Below are 16,992 nucleotides of genomic sequence, written 5' to 3'. Positions count from 1 at the left end.
GCCTAGACTTACAAGTTCTTCAGGTGCATCTATTTCTAGCTGTTTGCTATTTAGAACGCAGCCTGTTCTCTGCTCTTTCGGTCCAATGTGATTGGTCTCACATCTGAAATGCTATTGTCATAGCTTTGTCCATTCACCTTTCAATATCTCTATGCTTCCACCTACACTGTTTGCAATGCTCACCTCACTTTGTGTCATTGGCAAATTTGAAGATATGGCTTTCCGTCCCAGCACCTAACCTGTCAACAAATATACTGAATAGCTGAGGCTTCCAACAGAGATCCTTCCAGAGCCCTGGTCAATCCTGCCAATTAACCCTTGAAAATCCTGTGATTGACTTGGGGTGGGGCGTGCTAGCTCTCCTGTGGCAGTTCAAAGGACGAAGAATGTGTCGTAACTGGTCTACACATTTTGTTTTCCCTGTCCTGCATCTGAAGAATGTCTACCACTCCACTCCCTCTGTCAATGACCAGAAGACTCAAGGCAAAATTTATCCTATTTCATAGGCAGCTATACAGGAACAAAACTCCTAAGTCAGCTATATATGAGAGCTTATTTTTTTTATTTAGCCCTTGTTTGAATTGATATACTTTTGTTTCTTCTTGTAAACAGACTATAATGAATATGGCAAAATTTTCCAGTTCCTATATTTTACTGGCCGAAGCTCTGTTTACGTTCAAAGGGGCGGGTCTTTTTACAACACGGACAGTACATGAGCTGCTTTGGGGTTACAAAGATCCTGTCCTTTCAGGTATCCATTTCTTCAAAAGGGACGTTGATGATTACTTTGGGCTCTATTACAAGGTAAGTCATACTTGCACTTAACCTCGAGTGAATGGTGATGAACTGTCACTGTCAGGAATCTGCAATGTGAACTGAAAATTGCACAGCAATTCAGCCAACATTTTGGGAGAAAATCCCTGGGAACTTTTCAAATCCAGTTTTTGTGACAAAGTATAAGTCGATGGTCAGTGTTCTCTTCAGATGTTGACTCTGATCCTCCTCTTCCCCCTCCTCCTCTTTCCCCCCCCCCCCAATTTAATGTAGGGTGGCTCAGTGCCTGTTTGTTTAGTACTGCTGACTTAATTGACATTTTGGGAAACTTCCCAGTGCTATAATTACATCTTTTGAGCTGTTGGCCGCTATGTGGTCAAAATAGCTTTGAAGAAAAATAGACATGTCAGGTTGCATACAGGACGTTGGCGATGAGCTGTATTTGTTGTCTCGGAAAATGGCATTGAAACAATATGTTTTCCAGCAGAACTTGGAACACATGAAATGAATGATACGGGCAGCGCAGTGGTTAGCATTGCTGCCTCACCGTGCTGAGGACCTAGGTTCGACCCCACCCCCGTTTGGAGTTTGCTCATTCTCCCCATGTCTGCGTGGGTCTCAACCCCACAACCCAAACAAAATGTGTGTGGTAGGTGGATTGGCCACGCTAAATTGCCCCTTAATTGGGGAAAAAACAATGGAATATTCTAAATTTAAAAACACAAGATCAGTTTGAGTTGTCCACCACTGTGTGGGAAATGGGACTGGGAAAGATTCCTTTTCTTTGCAGTACTTTTTGAATGTAGTAGATTAAAACTGAATTCATGATAGGCTCTCAATTCGCCTGGTTGAATGTAGTGTTATCCTTTAAAAAGTTATTATAATCTTTATTATTGTCACAGGTAGGCTTACATTAACACTGCAATGAAGTTACTGTGGAAATCCTCTAGCTGTACACTATGGCGCCTGTTTGGGTACACTTGAGGGAGAATTCAGAATGTCCAAATTACCTAACAGCTCGTCTTTCGGTACTTGTGGGAGGAAACCGGAGCACCCGGAGGAAACCCATGCAGACATGGGGAGAATATGCAGACTCTGCACAGACAGTGACCCAAGCCGGGAATCGAACCTGGGACCCTGGTGCTGTGAAGCAGCAGTGCTAACCACTGTGCTACTGCTAAGCATTCCTGTGCAGAGTTGCTGAATTGGCCACGCTAAATTGCCCCTTATTTGGGGGAAAAAAAGAATTAGATACTCTAAATTTATTTTAAAAAAAGAAAAATTCCATTTTCCCCAATTATTCCTTGGCCACGGTATATTTTTAAGATGTGTACTTTCCTGTGGATTGACCAGACGAGTTTGTACACTGCTCTGTTTCATGAATCATTATTGGTATTTTAATTGATTTTTTGTGTTGAGGGTGGGGGATGCAGTTTGGTGTGTGAATGTTAAATTATTTAAATTGTTATAATGGGGGTCAGTACAATCTACTTGTGTACTAGTTTGCTTTACAGTCCCGCTTCCTAATGCATTATGTTTTCAGATGAATGGGACAAACGATGGTGAATATGTTTTTCTCACGGGACAAGAAAACTATAAAAATTTTACTAGAATTGTTGAATGGAGAGGTAACAAGTAAGTACTTTTTTTTGTTTCCAATTAAAGATTAAAATCTATTGAATTGAATAAAATGTCCAAATCTAAACAAAAGGTTACTGCTCGGGAAACCTTAAACGAGGGTTGGGTTTTGACTAATCAACTTGCAGTAGAATATTTGGAGCTACCAATTTGAAATGGGATAATGTGTGGAAATCTCAATTACATTTGTTGACTATGATGCAATATAAAGATCAGTTTGTAAAAGTAGGATATGTAATGCACATTTCATGCATATTGATGGTCGTTTCCGCTCCTTTAATTACAGTTATAATGCAAGATTTCTTTCCTTTTGTTTTCTCTTTTTCCCCCTCCCTGATTTCATCTTTAGCTCATTGGATTGGTGGACAACGGACACGTGCAATATGATCAATGGGACTGATGGTACTTCCTTCCACCCATTAGTAACTAAAAACGATACCCTTCTCTTCTTTTCTTCAGATCTTTGCCGGTAAGAAAAGGGTGCGTCCGTGTTCATGGTTTTGGTAGACCCGACTAGTTAGGAGCACTGATAAATATGCAACACTGATAGCAACAAAAATTGCATCTATATAGTGCCTTTTAATGTATTAAAACATCATGAGGATTTTCGGGCATGTAATCGGACCACTATTGACATCAAACCAAAGGAGAAGATATTAAGACGGGTGACTAAAAGCTTAGCTTAAAGAGGGCAGTTTTAAGGAGCATCTTAAAGGAGGAAATTGTTAGAGATGGGAGGTTTGGGAAGGATATTCCAGGGCTTAGAACCTGGATGCCGGAAGTGGGGGTAATAAAAATGCAGTATGTACAAGTGGCTAGAACTAGAAGAATGCACAGGAGTGGTGTAGGGCTGAAAGAGATTGCTGAGAGAGGGCACGGTATAGTCATTATAGAGATGAGAGCTGGGGACAGCATGGTGGTGCAGTGGTTAGCGCTGCTGCCTCACGGCACTGAGGACCTAGGTTTGATCCCGGTCCCATGTCACTGTCCGTGTGGAGTTTGCACATTCTCCCCGTGTTTGCGTGGGTCTCACCCCCACAACACAAAGATGTGCAAGGCAGGTGGATTGGCCATGCTAAATTGCCCCGTAGTTGGGGGGGAAAAAGAATTGGGTACTCTTAAAATTTTTTTAAAATATATATGTTTTTTTTAAAAAGCCTTGGTGACTCCACCCACTTCCACCTCAGCAGAATTCGCCAGTGGGCAGAGTGGCGAAAGCAACTACCTCTGCCCCCCCTCCCCTCCAGCAGCTCCGACATCCTAAAGATTGCCACTAGAGGGTCCGGCGACATCTCCACCCCGCAATTTGCGATAATGCTTCAAATGTCGGGATTCAAAATCTAGGACATGACCAAAACATGTTGACGTGATTTGCCGGCCCCTCCACATCTCTCACACTTATCCTCTACCTCGGCAAAGAACCCACTCATGCATGCGCAACATATGGGCCCTATGCACCAGTTTGAACTGTGCCAAGCTCGTCCTGGCACAGGACGACAAAGCATTGACCCAATGCATAATCTCACTCCACACATCAACCCCCCCCACCCCATGCCCATCTCTTCCTCCCACTTCTGCTTCATCTGAATTCGTGCTTCACCTGTGCCCACCAGCCATCTGTAAATATACGCAATTTTCCCGTCTCCCAACTAATCTGGCGACAACAATCTGTCAAACAAAAGTGCAATCCGGCAGCCAAGGGAACAAGGGCACCTCTTCCTTCCGCAAAATCCCATAAGTGTATTTACCTGAACTCTTCTCCTTCCACACCCAATATATTTCTTCTGCAACTTGCTCAATCTTGCAAACTTTCCTTCCACGAATAAGTCCCTCACGCGTTCAACCCCTTCCCGATTCCACCGCTTAAATGCCACATCCATCCCTGCTGGACGTAAACCTGTGATTCCCACAAATAACCATCAATGATACTAAAATGTTGTTGTAGCTGATTCCAGACTTGTAAGGCCGAAGCCTACAAGTGTGTGTCCTGAAGTAACACTACCTCTGCCTTCAAACTTTTCAAATGCACAAAAACCCTAGTTTGCTTCAGCGGCCCATTCAACCCCCACACTATCCTCATTCCCCCCCCCGGCCTACCCCCACACTTGAATCTGCCATCAGAACCATCTCCCCCCCCCCCCCCACACACACTGCTTCCGTTCACCAGCATACTTGCTGGCACGGTAACTCCCCCCTGAAAGCTGAAAAAAAGGCCCCCGCCCGAACAGCCTCTTCCCCCACACAGCCTACCCACCTCCAACCTTTGGAGGAGTCACAGCCCCTCCCTCCCTCAGCCAACAGGAGAGAGACGCCCAGGACTCCGACCCATCTTCCCTCAACCATTGTAAAATACCAACAAGGCCAACATGTGAAAACATAACACAACATTGGTAAAAATTATACAAACTACTCCGAAACCAAAACATTAAGAACATTCCACCAATCAACCCTCCTCCAGACCATGCTCCTTGATAAAACCATGTGCCTCCTCTGGTATCGTAAAATAATATTCCTTCCCCTTATAAGTCACCCAAAATTTGGCTGGGTACAGCACACTGAACTGGACCTATACTGCCTTGGCCCGCTTAAAGCCAGCCCGCTGCTTGGCCAGGTAGACACCAATGTGTTAGTATATCCAGATCCGCTGGCCCTCCCAAATAGTCTCTCGTCATCCTCGCCCACCTCTAGATCTGCTCCTTCACCTGGAATCAGTGCATTCTCACAATTGCCGCCCTTGGTGGCTCCCCTGCTCTCAGCCTCTGCCTTAACAATTGATATGCTCGGTTCATCTCCAGGGCCATCTTGCAAACCCCCTCATGCACCAGCTTCACCAACATCTTCAAGACGTTGACCCTGGCACTCGTTCCCTTCACCCCCTCCGGCAGGCCTACAATGCACAGGTTCTGCCGTCTGGACTGATTCTCCTGTTCGTCCACCTTTTATTTTCATCTCCTTACAGACCGCTCCCAGCATCACAAACTTTGCTTCCAACTCCACAATTTGATCACTGTGGCCTGTCATCGCCCTTTCCACCTCTTGGATCGCTGCACCCAGCGACTCTACCCGCTCCATGGCCCCACGAAGTGGGGCTGCCGCTCCCTCGATCACCTTCGACCAGTGCTCCTGCACCTCTAATTGATGCTGCCGAAGCTCCCCCTTAATCAACTCCATCAATTGCTCCACTGGCAATGGGGTGAATGCGACGACACCCCCGGTTCCGCCATGCCTTCTGTAGCTGTGCCATGCAGACCCTCCACCTCCAGCACTGTCGCCTTATTCGACTTCTGTCAGGTGCAGTAACCCGCCGACATTCCACCTCTGGGCAGAATTCAATTCCCACCACTTACTCCATACAATTTACGACCACAAGGGTCCATTATCTGGCAGAAGGGGCCAAAATCTTCAAGCAGCAGGAAACCACCAGGTGTACAACTGATCAGCCCATGGCCGCCACCATAGGAAAGGAAAAAAGCACCTACAGCTCCACTGAGCACAAGGCTGAAGTTAAACTAGTATGGCAGGGGGGTGGGCACGGGAGCAATAGGTCAGAAGGTGAGAGCATTGAGGGAGAACTAGGGAATAGGGACAGTGTGGCTCTTGAGGCAGAGCAGACAGGGAGAAGTTGCTGAACACAGCGGGTCTGGTGGCCTGAAGTGCATATGTTTTAATGCAAGGAGCATTACGGGTAAGGCAGATGAACTTAGAGCTTGGATTAGTACTTGGAACTATGATGTTGTTGCCATTACAGAGACCTGGTTGAGGGAAGGGCAGGATTGGCAGCTAAACGTTCCAGGATTTAGATGTTTCAGGCGGGATAGAGGGGGATGTAAAAGGGGAGGTGGAGTTGCGCTACTTGTTCGGGAGAATATCACAGCTGTACTGCGAGAGGACACCTCCGAGGGCAGTGAGGCTATATGGGTAGAGATCAGGAATAAGAAGGGTGCAGTCACAATGTTGGGGGTATACTACAGGTCTCCCAACAGCCAGCGGGAGATAGAGGAGCAGATAGGTAGACAGATTTTGGAAAAGAGTAAAAACAACAGGGTTGTGGTGATGGGAGACTTCAACTTCCCCAATATTGACTGGGACTCACTTAGTGCCAGGGGCTTAGACGGGGCGGAGTTTGTAAGGAGCATCCAGGAGGGCTCCTTAAAACAATATGTAGACAGTCCAACTCGGGAAGGGGCGGTACTGGACCTGGTATTGGGGAATGAGCCCGGCCAGGTGGTAGATGTTTCAGTAGGGGAGCATTTCTGTAACAGTGACCATAATTCAGTAAGTTTTAAAGTACTGGTGGACAAGGATAAGAGTGGTCCGAGGATGAATGTGCTAAATTGGGGGAAGGCTAATTATAACAGTATTAGGCGGGAACTGAAGAACATAGATTGGGGGCGGATGTTTGAGGGCAAATCAACATCTGACATGTGGGAGGCTTTCAAGTGGCAGTTGAAAGGAATACAGGACCAGCATGTTCCTGTGAGGAAGAAAGATAAATACGGCAATTTTCGGGAACCTTGGTTGACGAGTGATATTGTAGGCCTCGTCAAAAAGAAAAAGGAGGCATTTGTCAGGGCTAAAAGGCTGGGAACAGATGAAGCCTGCGTGGAATATAAGGAAAGTAGGAAGGAACTTAAGCAAGGAGTCAGGAGGGCTAGAAGGGGTCACGAAAAGTCATTGGCAAATAGGGTTAAGGAAAATCCCAAGGCTTTTTACACGTACATAAAAAGCAAGAGGGTAGCCAGGGAAAGGGTTGGCCCACTGAAGGATAGGCAAGGGAATCTGTGTGTGGAGCCAGAGGAAATGGGCGAGGTACTAAATGAATACTTTGCATCAGTATTCACCAAAGAGAAGGAATTGGTAGATGTTGAGTCTGGAGAAGGGGGTGTAGATAGCCTGGGTCACATTGTGATCCAAAAAGACGAGGTGTTGGGTGTCTTAAAAAATATTAAGGTAGATAAGTCCCCAGGGCCTGATGGGATCTACCCCAGATTACTGAAGGAGGCTGGAGAGGAAATTGCTGAGGTTTTGACAGAAATCTTTGGATCCTCGCTGTCTTCAGGGGATGTCCCGGAGGACTGGAGAATAGCCAATGTTGTTCCTCTGTTTAAGAAGGGTAGCAAGGATAATCCCGGGAACTACAGGCCGGTGAGCCTTACTTCAGTGGTAGGGAAATTACAGGAGAGAATTCTTCGAGACAGGATCTACTCCCATTTGGAAGCAAATGGACGTATTAGTGAGAGGCAGCACGGTTTTGTGAAGGGGAGGTCGTGTCTCACTAACTTGATAGAGTTTTTCGAGGAGGTCACTAAGATGATTGATGCAGGTAGGGCAGTAGATGTTGTCTATATGGACTTCAGTAAGGCCTTTGACAAGGTCCCTCATGGTAGACTAGTACAAAAGGTGAAGTCACACGGGATCAGGGGTGAGCTGGCAAGGTGGATACAGAACTGGCTAGGCCATAGAAGGCAGAGAGTAGCAATGGAGGGATGCTTTTCTAATTGGAGGGCTGTGACCAGTGGTGTTCCACAGGGATCAGTGCTGGGACCTTTGCTCTTTGTAGTATATATAAATGATTTGGAGGAAAATGTAACTGGTCTGATTAGTAAGTTTGCAGACGACACAAAGGTTGGTGGAATTGCAGATAGCGATGAGGACTGTCGGAGGATACAGCAGGATTTAGATTGTCTGGAGACTTGGGCTGAGAGATGGCAGATGGAGTTTAATCCGGACAAATGTGAGGTAATGCATTTTGGAAGGTCTAATGCAGGTAGGGAATATACAGTGAATGGTGGAACCCTCAAGAGTATTGAAAGTCAAAGAGATCTAGGAGTACAGGTCCACAGGTCATTGAAAGGGGCAACACAGGTGGAGAAGGTAGTCAAGAAGGCATACGGCATGCTTGCCTTCATTGGCCGGGGCATTGAGTATAAGAATTGGCAAGTCATGTTGCAGCTGTATAGAACCTTAGTTAGGCCACACTTGGAGTATAGTGTTCAATTCTGGTCGCCACACTACCAGAAGGATGTGGAGGCTTTAGAGAGGGTGCAGAAGAGATTTACCAGAATGTTGCCTGGTATGGAGGGCATTAGCTATGAGGAGTGGTTGAATAAACTCGGTTTGTTCTCACTGGAACGAAGGAGGTTGAGGGGAGACCTGATAGAGGTCTACAAAATTATGAGGGGCATAGACAGAGTGGATAGTCAGAGGCTTTTCCCCAGGGTAGAGGGGTCAATTACTAGGGGGCACAGGTTTAAGGTGAGAGGGGCAAGGTTTAGAGTAGATGTACGAGGCAAGTTTTTTACGCAGAGGGTAGTGGGTGCCTGGAACTCTCTACCGGAGGAGGTGGTGGAAGCAGGGACGATAGGGACATTTAAGGGGCATCTTGACAAATATATGAATAGGATGGGAATAGAAGGATACGGACCCAGGAAGTGTAGAAGATTGTAGTTTAGTCGGGCAGCATGGTCGGCACGGGCTTGGAGGGCCGAAGGGCCTGTTCCTGTGCTGTACATTTCTTTGTTCTTTGTTCTTTGTTTGTTGTTATTGAGCATTGCTGCAGCATCAATAACAACTGTTTGAACTCATCAGGCACTCCCCACTGCAGCGTGCATTCCCCCTGTTAACACATTAGAATATACATTATTTTAGGGGCAGCACGGTGGCGCAGTGGTTAGCACTGGTGCCTCATGGAGCTGAGGACCCAAATTCAATCCTGGCCCCGGGTCACTGTCTGTATGGAGTTTGCACTTTCTCCCCGTGTCTGCGTGGGTCTCACCCCCACAACCCAGGGTAGGTGAATTGGCCAGGCTCAATTGCCCCTTAATTGGGAAAAAAAATTATTGGGTAATCTAAGTTTATATAAATATATACTTTATTTTCAGACTTGTTTTTAAGTATGCGTTTTTGACATTTACTACATTAAAGGCGCTTTATTGTCCAAGTTGTTTATACTTTCTCACCACTTTAAAGAGGAACATGACTTTCTCATTGGGATGGGGATCAGGAAAGAATATTCTGCAATCGCCTTTGAATTCCAATATCTGAACACATTTGGAATTGCATGCAATTCTGGCGATTGCCAGCCTGTTAGGAAAGCAAGAGGTTGGTTCATCCATGTAGCTTGTGATTCGGATCCTTTTATGAATTGTATTGCAATTTTACCTGAGAGTGTGTTTATCGTTTGGGCTTCGTGGCAGCCTTGGATATTTGTTGTCATGAATGTATGATCAAGAAAGTACGAGTTGCAACCCAGCCTGGGCTGAGGAGGGTTACCTCATTGGAGGTATCGAGGGATGCTGTAATTGGCCTAAATCCCACTTCGGTTAAGGAGGAGAAAATCCATTCCTTGATCATAGTGTACATCAGATGACAACAGATTTTGATGTTCTCTGTGGTGAGTAGCCTGAGACAGATTTGAGTTACCAGTCACCTGTGCAAGTGTATTACAAGGGCTTCAGGAGAGGTGGGGCGGAAAGGAAGTGTGATTGCTTTAATGGTCCCATTGTAAAAAGGTGTTGGCAAACAGCATCCAAATTGAAGTAAGCCGATGCTTTAAAATGTTGTCCTCCCACTTCTACAAACGAGCTGTAACTGTGTGCCTTTCAAAACAGACAATCATAAGCAGATAAGACCCATTTCTAAACTCTTAGCCCTTTTTAATATTACTGAGCAACTTCTGTTACTGGTTCAATATTTGTGTTAGATAATGGAGGCAAAACAGGACTGTACCAATACTGACTTGATATCTTCCTTTTGAAAGCAACAACAATATCTGCTTCTACATGCTTGTTTGATTGTGTTTTTTAAAAAATGTTGTGTTTGTTTTGAACACAGGTCTCTCTATACTACTTTTGAGCAGGAGCTTGGAGTCAAAGGGATACGAGTCTTTCGATTTGTGCTGCCAAATGAGGTTTTTGCCAATGCTACTGTCAACCCAGAAAATGCTGGTTTCTGTGTTCCAGTTGGCAACTGCTTGGGATCGGGTGTATTGAACGTGAGCGCATGCAGACAAGGTAGCTGGATTAGAGTCACCTGTTGTTAAATGATGCAAGGAAGGCACAGGGGTGTCTGCGGAGGGGAGTTCTGTACATGCCAACATAAAATTAACAGTTTTTGTGTCAATAATTACACCATTGGGGGGGGAAGAAAGAGCGAGAGAGGGAGGTTGTAGCCGCTCAGTTGGCTAGTCAGCCGGGGCATGGTTCAGAATGACTGCAACAGTGTGGGGCTTGGTCCCTGAGCTGAGGGAGCGTATAGCAGCCTGTAACAGTGTGGGTTTGGTCCCTGAGCCAGAGGTAGGCTTGGGGCCTGCCTCCTTGCCCTGCCCTGTCAGTTTCCAATTACTGAGCATGTTGCCTGGAGAAGAAGAATATTATTACAATGTGTGTTTCTAGATTTGTAGTCTGTGAAGAATTTAGTGTGGCTGCTTGAGATACTAGTAGTAGGTCAGAGTGCGATTGTGAATGGGAAGTGGAAGGTGAAGTGGCCCAAGGCTGTACTTGCAGGACCCACAATTAGCATTTGGAGCTCAAAAGACATTGCACTTCCGATATAGAAAATATTCCACTGCTAACCAGACTGTGCTCATTTTGCAACTGACTTGTGGGCATTTAACATTTTGTATGAACTCGCCTGACTGAGGCACGAGTGCCACCACTGGGCCTAGCTGTTAATAAAGGTAGTGTTCTGTTAATATCTGTTCCCCTCAGCCTGGATATCTAACTTTATTAGTTACTGTGGCAGATCACCATTTACAATTGATCAACTAACCTAACCTTTTGTAATTTTATTTTAAAATTTAAAAAATCCTTTCCTCTGGTAGTAACCGTGTGTCAGTTTAACATGCACATGCATCCATGGCACAGTAGTTTCACTGTGAACCAATGTAACCTCATTTATAGAGTACAATGCCTTGTGGGCACTCTCAAACAACTAACCTTTTTATCTTTTGCTCCATAGGTGCTCCTATTATTCTTTCGTCTCCACATTTTTACCAGGCAGATCAAAAATTTATTGATGCGATTGAAGGAATGCATCCAGATAAGGCCAATCATGAAACTTTTCTGGACATAAATCCTGTAAGTAAATGCAATTCAAGACCAGGATAAGGCATGTACCTCATCACCTGAATATAATGATTCATGCAGGTAAAACCAAACACACCTGCTCGGGTGAAAGTAAATGGTGTATCATTAAGGAAGTGGCTGAAGCTTCAGTACAAATGGGTGCTATAGACCATGTTTAAGTGTATTGATAATAGAGAATTCGATTTATCACTCAAATGAAATAATTTGTATTCTCTAGAAACAAAATATAACCCCCCCCCCCCCCCCCCCCCCCCCGCCCCCCTTCGGTTTCACTTCTTGTCAGGTGGCAGATGCTCATGTGATTCCAAAAGTTAGCTTTTGAGTACCAGTTATTTCTTGGTCAATTCTGTCATCTCAGGCGTGCAATTTACAGTAGAGAGTAAGTTGAAAGGAAATGTGGCCTAAGCAGAAACATGTTCAACAGACCCTAACGGGTATGTTTACATGTGAAAGTGAGGTAATGGGGCATTGGCAGTCAAAAAGGACAGCAGCAAATGGAGACTGGAAGTCCTCCACAGAGGAAAGACGTTGACACTTTTGCACCTTCGTCATGTGAATCATCACAAAGGAAGGAGACAAATAAAACTCTCGATTTGCCAGGTAGGCAAACGGCGACTTGACCAGAGCCTACTGTCTGGTCAAAAATGCAATTTGAGGAGTTCAAAAATAAAAACTACTGTCTTTTTGCTTTGCGTGGTGTCGTGATAGTTCGGATTTGACGTTACTTCCTGCCAGAGGGGTTAACATCTCTCTCAACTGGGCCTCTTGTGAAATCTCCTCAAATGGAAACGATAGACAGAGCTGTCCTCTGTTCGCAAGAAAATAAATGCACATCAGAAATCTGCAGCCCACAAAAAAACTCAAGCCAAGGCTAAAAAATAAACTCCTCTTAATCTGAATGCCAAAAGTGAAGAAGTGGCATTTGAAACTACTGCTCGTGTATTCCGTATAGTTTACTACATTGCCAAAACGAATTGACCACTCGATGACTGTGAGAGCCTCATAACCTACTGAAAATCAATGGAACCGAAATGGGCATTTGTTGCATCGCACAATAGCTTGTGTAGACATTGTATTTTATCCACTGAAATTAAAAAGAAAATGGTCAACAACATTATCGACAATATATGGAAACTTACTGTACTTGTCGAAGAATTGACTACTCTGGCTGGAAACTCTGCTCTCGTTATTTTTTTTGAAACCAGAATAGATGGAATTGCGAGGCCAGTTACATTTCGAATGGATGAGATTCAGCTGCAAAACACAACAGCAGAAGCCGTGGAAGGGGAATTTTTTAAATGCTTACTGTTTTGTGGGTTTACGGTGTTGTGGATGGCAAGGTTGCATAGTAGTTAGCACTGCTGCCTCACAATGCCAGGGACCCGTGTTCGGTTCCGACCTTGGAAGATTGTCGATGTGGAGTTTGCACATTCTTCCCGCGTGGGTTTCCTCTGGGTGCTCCGTTTTCCTCCCACAGTCCAAAGATGTAGATGTTAGGTGGGGTTGCAGGGTTACGGGGATAGGGTGGGTGAGTAGGCTTAAGTAGGGTGCTCTTTCAGAGGGTCAGTGCAGAATCGATGGGCCAAATGGCCTCCTTCTGCGCTGTAGGAATTCTATGTTAATTGGATTATAAAGAACTATTATTCAAAGTGTTGATCTGCTTTTGTAGTGACAGCGCAAATGTTACATTAGGAGTCATGGTGTTGGGGAGCGACTGCAAAAGGACTTTTCTATTGCGATATTATGACATTGCCTCAACCATAGCCTGGAAGCTTTAGAAGTCACAAATGACTTAGTTTTTTTATTCATTTACGGAATGTGGGCATGGCTGGTTAGGCCAGCATTTATTGCCCATCCCTAGTTGCCCTTCAGAAGGTGATCATGAGTTGCCTTCATGAACCCCTGCAGTCCTTGAGGTGTAGGCACACCCACTATGCAGTTAGGAAGGGAGTTCCAGGATTTTGCCCCAGCTATGCATTTTACTTGTTATATAGTCAATTACCAAAAAAACTCTCATTGACTAACTCCTCGTGCCAATGAATTACACATTGCAAAATTTTATTTTAGAAGTACAATGTGTTCAAGTTAAAGTGGCTGAAACAGCTGAATGTGGTGTGTAGGACGCGAGGATGAGCCGTCTCTTTGAGGGGGTAGAGGATGTTTGTGAATGTTGCGGGGGGGGGCACGTTCATACGTTTTGGTCCTGTCCAAAGCTGGAGGGGTATTGGAGGGAGGTGTTCAGGGTAATTTCGAAGGTAATACATGTGAGGCTTGAGCCGAGTCCTCTGGAGGCTATATTCGGGGTATCGGATCGGCCGGGCTTGGAAGTGGGTGTGGAGGTAGATGTTTTGGCCTTCGCCTCGCTAATCGCCCGAAGGGAGATCCTGTTGGGGGTGGAGGTCAGTCTCTCCACCCTGTGCCCTGGCGGGGCGGGGGGGGTGGGGGGGGGGGGGGGGTGGGGGGGGGGGGGGGCGGGATCTGTTGGAGTTTTTATCACTCGAAGATGAAGTTTGAGTTGAGGGAAAGGATGGAAGAGTTCTACAATTCATGGGCTTAGTTAATTATGCACTTTCAAGAATTGGATGACATCGAACATTAGGGGGGCGGTTGGACTGTGTATGTTGTTGGTGACTATGTATGGGTGGATCGTGGATTCCTGAATCCTTTTCTTCGATGTTTGTATTTAAAATGTTGGGGGTTGGTGGGAGGGAGGAATTGTTGGCCAGGGGATTGACATTGTATTTGTTACTGTTGATGGGTGTAAATTTGGATAAATGTGAAAAAGGAGAATTAAAATATATATATTTTTTTTTAAAGTATCAAAGTCATGCAAAGGAGTTAATGAAGTTAAATGTCTAGGAGTGGATGGGGGATGGGGTTGGAATACGATCGTACCGATAATGAATTACTTTCACCCCTGCATCTGCTGCAGAATATCAGCACAGTTGCTGTTTCCCAGTGCCCAATTTCACTTTGGCAATCGCTGATTGGCATTTTACCTTGCATATGGTGCAATTGGGTATACTGTAACCTAAGAGCTATAACTTTCAAAGGAAATGGGTAAGACATTTCCATGGAATTTTGTGCCAACTTAACAGTCTTGTAATCATATTTGTTGAAGGAGGTTAATAATTCTTAAGGCAAAAACTTCACTTACTTTGCTGCATTTTATGATGTTTTGCTTACTTTTCACATTTTGTTAACTCTCTCATGCCACCCACTGGTAATTATTGGATCTGCAATCAATATGTTTTTAAACGTGCTCCATCCAGAATGTGACTGGATGGTTATTACTTTAATATTTATTTGATGCTTGGTTAGCTCTGTAGTTTACCTCCATTTACTTAAATGTTCTTGTAATTTAAAAAAATGTTGCACTACTAGGGCTGGAAAATCACTTTGATCCAATGTGTGCAATAAACAGCACAGACTGGAGACCTGGCTGGCAAATTATTATTTTACAGTTGACAGCTACAAAATAAATGTGTTTTGAAGTTGTAGCTATGACAAAGGGGAGAGTGATATAAGAGCTATAACTTGAAAGGGGCCCAGGGAAGGAGATGGAAAATTATCTCTTCACAACCTGCCTTTGTTAGACCAATCACCCCCCCCCAACCCATCTCTGCTCTTGTACTCCTGCCGACTTGCAAGGTGGGAAGTTAGACACAGTGCGAATCTCGGGAAGAAAACTGTAAAAGCAAATGGAGGAAACCCACGCAGACATGGAGAGAACGTGCAGACTCCGCACAGGCAGTTATCGTGGAGCTGTGAAGCAACAGTGCTAACCACTGTGTTGCCAGTCTGCCCAGTGTTATAATGGTTCAAAAGCCAGTAAATTGCTTTTGGTTTATCCCCATAATTTTTAAATCTCAAATTAAAGGGAGAGATCAGAATTTCATCCAGTTTTATTATCAACTGCAGGGTTGCGAAGGGTCTAAAGATAGAGACCACGCCGTGAGAGGGAGGCAGTGAGGGGTTGGGAGCGCGGCGGCCAATAAGGCAACGAGCAGGGATTTTTTCATTTGTTTTCTCATGGGACACGAGTGTTGCAGGTTGTGCCAGCATTTATAGGGCATCCCAGTTAAGAGTCCAACCACATTGCTGTGGGTCTGGAGTCACATGTAGGTCAGACCAGGTAAGGATGGCAGATTTCCTTCCCTAAAGGACATTAGTGAACCAGGATATTAGTGAACCAGATGGGGTTTTAAGACAATCGACAATAGTTTCACCTTTAGAATTTTAATTCCAAATTTTTTATTTAATTCAAATTTCACCATCTGCAGTGGTGGGATTTGAACCTGGGTCCGCAGAACATTACTCTGGGTCTCTGGTTTATTAGACCAGTGACAATACCACTACCCCACCGCCTCCCCTTAGGGTGCTGAGCAAATTACTTTCACTAAACCAGGATTATTGACTGGTGCTTTGGGATTCCATATTCTGTGCAAAGTGCAATACTTAACCATGGTGGGAAAAAATGCACATTTTATGTTGCACATGTTTAAATATCTACATTGCTCAATATTGTAGATGGTCCCATTCTTTGACACAGGTAGGTCCTGTGGCTGGCAGTGATGTCACAGGCCTTGTGACTATCCAGTGAATACCCCCCCTCTGCATTTGTGTTAGCAACAAACGCACCCTAAAATGTAAGCAGAGTACAGAATTGGTCATTTTATAGGGTAATGTAAATGGGTTAATATAATTGTAAGGAACTTATTGCAGGTTGTGAACACAAAAAAAGCCTTGAATTACTATATAAATACACAAGTGTATATCTGTCTGTTTTTACTGTTTAGCTTACAGGACTCCTCGTGAGGGCAGCAAAACGAGTTCAGGTCAATGTTTACATTGAGAAGATCAAGGGATTTATGTAAGTAGATTTTGAAATATAGTGCAACACCAGTGCTTGGTAATGAAGATTTGGTGCTACGCTGTTGTTACAAACACCGTTAGCCTTGTATTTATTCAGACCTGGAGTGCTTTTTGTTTTGTCAAAAAGTTACAATTTAATTTGAAAGCTGTTCATGATTTTCTAATAATCTTTATTGTCACAAGTAGGCTTACATTAACACTGCAATGTAGTTGCTGTGAAACGCCCCTAGTCGCCACACTCCGGCGCCTGTTCGGGTACACAGAGGGAGAATTCGGAATGTCCAATTCAGCGAACGTCTTTCGGGACTTGTGGGAGGAAACCGGAGCGCCCGGAGGAATCCCACGCAGACATGGGGAGAACGTGCAGACTCCGCACAGACAGTTTTCGTGGAGCTGTGAAGCAACAGTGCTAACCACTGTGTTGCCAGTCTGCCCAGTGTTATAATGGTTCAAAAGCCAGTAAATTGCTTTGGTTTATCCCCATAATTTTTAAATCTCAAATTAAAGGGAGAGATCAGAATTTCATCCAGTTTTATTATCAGCTGGGTTTTGAAGATTTTCTCTAATTTGATCACAATGTCGGAAAACAGGATCTCCTTTTGAGGCTATTTTCTTTAGA

At 44.7% G+C, this 16,992-nt stretch overlaps 1 protein-coding gene across 4 annotated transcripts in view; it reads left to right on the top strand.

Annotated features, from left to right (window-relative positions):
* scarb2c (scavenger receptor class B, member 2c) overlaps positions 1-16,992 on the top strand; it is a 144,351-nt gene that overhangs the window by 57,654 nt on the left and 69,705 nt on the right. For all 4 annotated transcript variants that reach the window (XM_072496315.1, XM_072496317.1, XM_072496318.1 and 1 more), the window contains exons 4-9: positions 613-804; positions 2,318-2,409; positions 2,762-2,881; positions 10,246-10,424; positions 11,371-11,489; positions 16,298-16,371. In XM_072496315.1, coding sequence (XP_072352416.1) covers positions 613-804; positions 2,318-2,409; positions 2,762-2,881; positions 10,246-10,424; positions 11,371-11,489; positions 16,298-16,371 — 776 coding nt within the window. The remainder of the gene's footprint in view (positions 1-612; positions 805-2,317; positions 2,410-2,761; positions 2,882-10,245; positions 10,425-11,370; positions 11,490-16,297; positions 16,372-16,992) is intronic.

This window comes from Scyliorhinus torazame, chromosome 3 (genome assembly GCF_047496885.1).
Source record: "Scyliorhinus torazame isolate Kashiwa2021f chromosome 3, sScyTor2.1, whole genome shotgun sequence".
Taxonomy (NCBI): domain Eukaryota; kingdom Metazoa; phylum Chordata; class Chondrichthyes; order Carcharhiniformes; family Scyliorhinidae; genus Scyliorhinus; species Scyliorhinus torazame.
This window is presented reverse-complemented; position numbering and strand designations above follow the sequence as displayed.